The sequence below is a fragment of the Procambarus clarkii genome, chromosome 30 (genome assembly GCF_040958095.1).
Source record: "Procambarus clarkii isolate CNS0578487 chromosome 30, FALCON_Pclarkii_2.0, whole genome shotgun sequence".
Lineage (NCBI taxonomy): Eukaryota > Metazoa > Arthropoda > Malacostraca > Decapoda > Cambaridae > Procambarus > Procambarus clarkii.
The window spans coordinates 12,089,601-12,091,403 of NC_091179.1; the positions used below are offsets into that span (position 1 = coordinate 12,089,601).

The 1,803-nt window shown below is 39.6% G+C and overlaps 1 protein-coding gene across 1 annotated transcript; it reads right to left on the minus strand.

Moving 5' to 3' along the window:
- Positions 1-387: 387 nt before the first annotated feature.
- Positions 388-864, minus strand: LOC123765586 (uncharacterized protein in mobD 3'region-like). Its single transcript, XM_045754264.1, has one exon. The coding sequence runs from the start codon at positions 862-864 to the stop codon at positions 388-390; it is 477 nt and encodes a 158-aa protein (XP_045610220.1).
- Between the last annotated feature and the right edge of the window lie 939 nt (positions 865-1,803).

Consider the following 1,803-nt stretch of genomic DNA (forward strand, 5'->3'; position numbering starts at 1 on the left):
AACCAATTCGGCTGGACGGTAGAGCGACGGTCTCGCTTCATGCTGGTTGGCGTTCAATCCCCGATCGTCCCAAAGTGGTTAGAACACCATTCCTTCCCCCCCCCCGTCCCATCCCAAATCCTTATCCTGACCCTTCCAAGTGCTATATAGTCGTAGTGACTTTGCGCTTTCGCCTGATAATTCCCTTCCTCTCCCAGTCTTTTTTTTTTCCCAGAAGTTTTAATTTTCCTTTGGCAAATATATAAGAATATTATTAATGTAAATATATTAAGAACATATATTTCTCATTTAGACTTGATAATTCTGCATGTTTCTTTAATTACCTAAATAAAATTAAATGCTAAGCAATTAAAAAAATATATATATATTATATTCCTCCTTAAGTTCCTAAATGTTGCTCTTTTTAAGGGGAGCCTCGCCTAAATCAGACTTTTTAAGGGGAGCCTCACCTAAATCAGACTTTTTAAGGGGAGCCTCACCTAAATCAGACTTTTTAAGGGGAGCCTCGCCTAAATCAGACTTTTTAAGGGGAGCCTCACCTAAATCAGACTTTTTAAGGGGAGCCTCGCCTAAATCAGACTTTTTAAGGGGAGCCTCACCTAAATCAGACTTTTTAAGGGGAGCCTCACCTAAATCAGACTTTTTAAGGGGAGCCTCACCTAAATCAGACTTTTTAAGGGGAGCCTCACCTAAATCAGACTTTTTAAGGGGAGCCTCACCTAAATCAGACTTTTTAAGGGGAGCCTCACCTAAATTAGACTTATTAAGGGGCGTATCCCCTAAATCAGACTTTTTAAGGGGCGTATCCCCTAAATCAGACTTTTTAAGGGGCGTATCCCCTAAATCAGACTTCAAATTTTCCATCCTCGTCAGGCATTCCAATCTCCCTCCTGAAGCTACAGTCTCATCTTGAGGTATTTGATCGCCTCTTCACCGATCGTGTTTTGTTTTACGTTAATGAAATCCCTGAACCTCTTTTGCCAGAGTGTTGACGTTGCGATATTAAATTCTCCTACGCTCACTTCAGATAGAATACAATGTTACATTTTTACCTACAGTTATTTCAGGAGAGACTCCTAATCTTGCTTGAAAAGTATTTTCATGAAAATAAACTCTAGGGATAGGGGTAAGGGGGATGGGGGGAGGGGGGTGAGGGATAGATATGTGTGGCAAAATATTTTTCGTCCAGGATAGTTAGACGTGTTGGCAGTTTTGCCAGAAGGAAGATGCTGGTATGGTCCACATCTCTTGTGTTACCAATTAGGGCTAGAGATGCCTTTTCCTGCGTTTTCTTCTTATTCTACTGTTTATCGTCTTCATTTCTCTCTTCCTCTCTCACTCTCCCTATCATCAATATTCCTTATTTCTTATTTCTTGAGATACGTTGAGGATGAATACAAGTTTCCCCCCCCCCCCTTTTTTTTTTAACTAAGACTAGGATTCATAATGGATGCCTAATGACATACCTAGTGAAACTGCAAGCAAGAGCTGTTATCCTACCTCAGCTCATCTGAAGCCTACACCTAGAAACTCATTTATTTCATAAGAGTATACTTTGAAACTAACACATTGGGAACTATCATATATTTAACTTATGTAAGCTAAGTTGAAACCTACTCCTAGATGCCCATTTATTTCATGAGCCTGTTATTATTTGCTTTAGAAGGAATAGCCTTTATTCATTAAAAAACTTCTCATTCCCCTATAAATCAACAATCAGAACAATCAATATTTAGCTTCTGACTCAAAGCAATGTGCACCAACGTTTAGTGCACCAACGTTTAGTGCACCAACGTTTAAGGT

Coding starts and splice junctions, on each gene's coding strand:
- LOC123765586 (XM_045754264.1), bottom strand. CDS start 864: ATGGAAAATTTGAAGTCTGATTTAGGGGATACGCCCCTTAAAAAGTCT.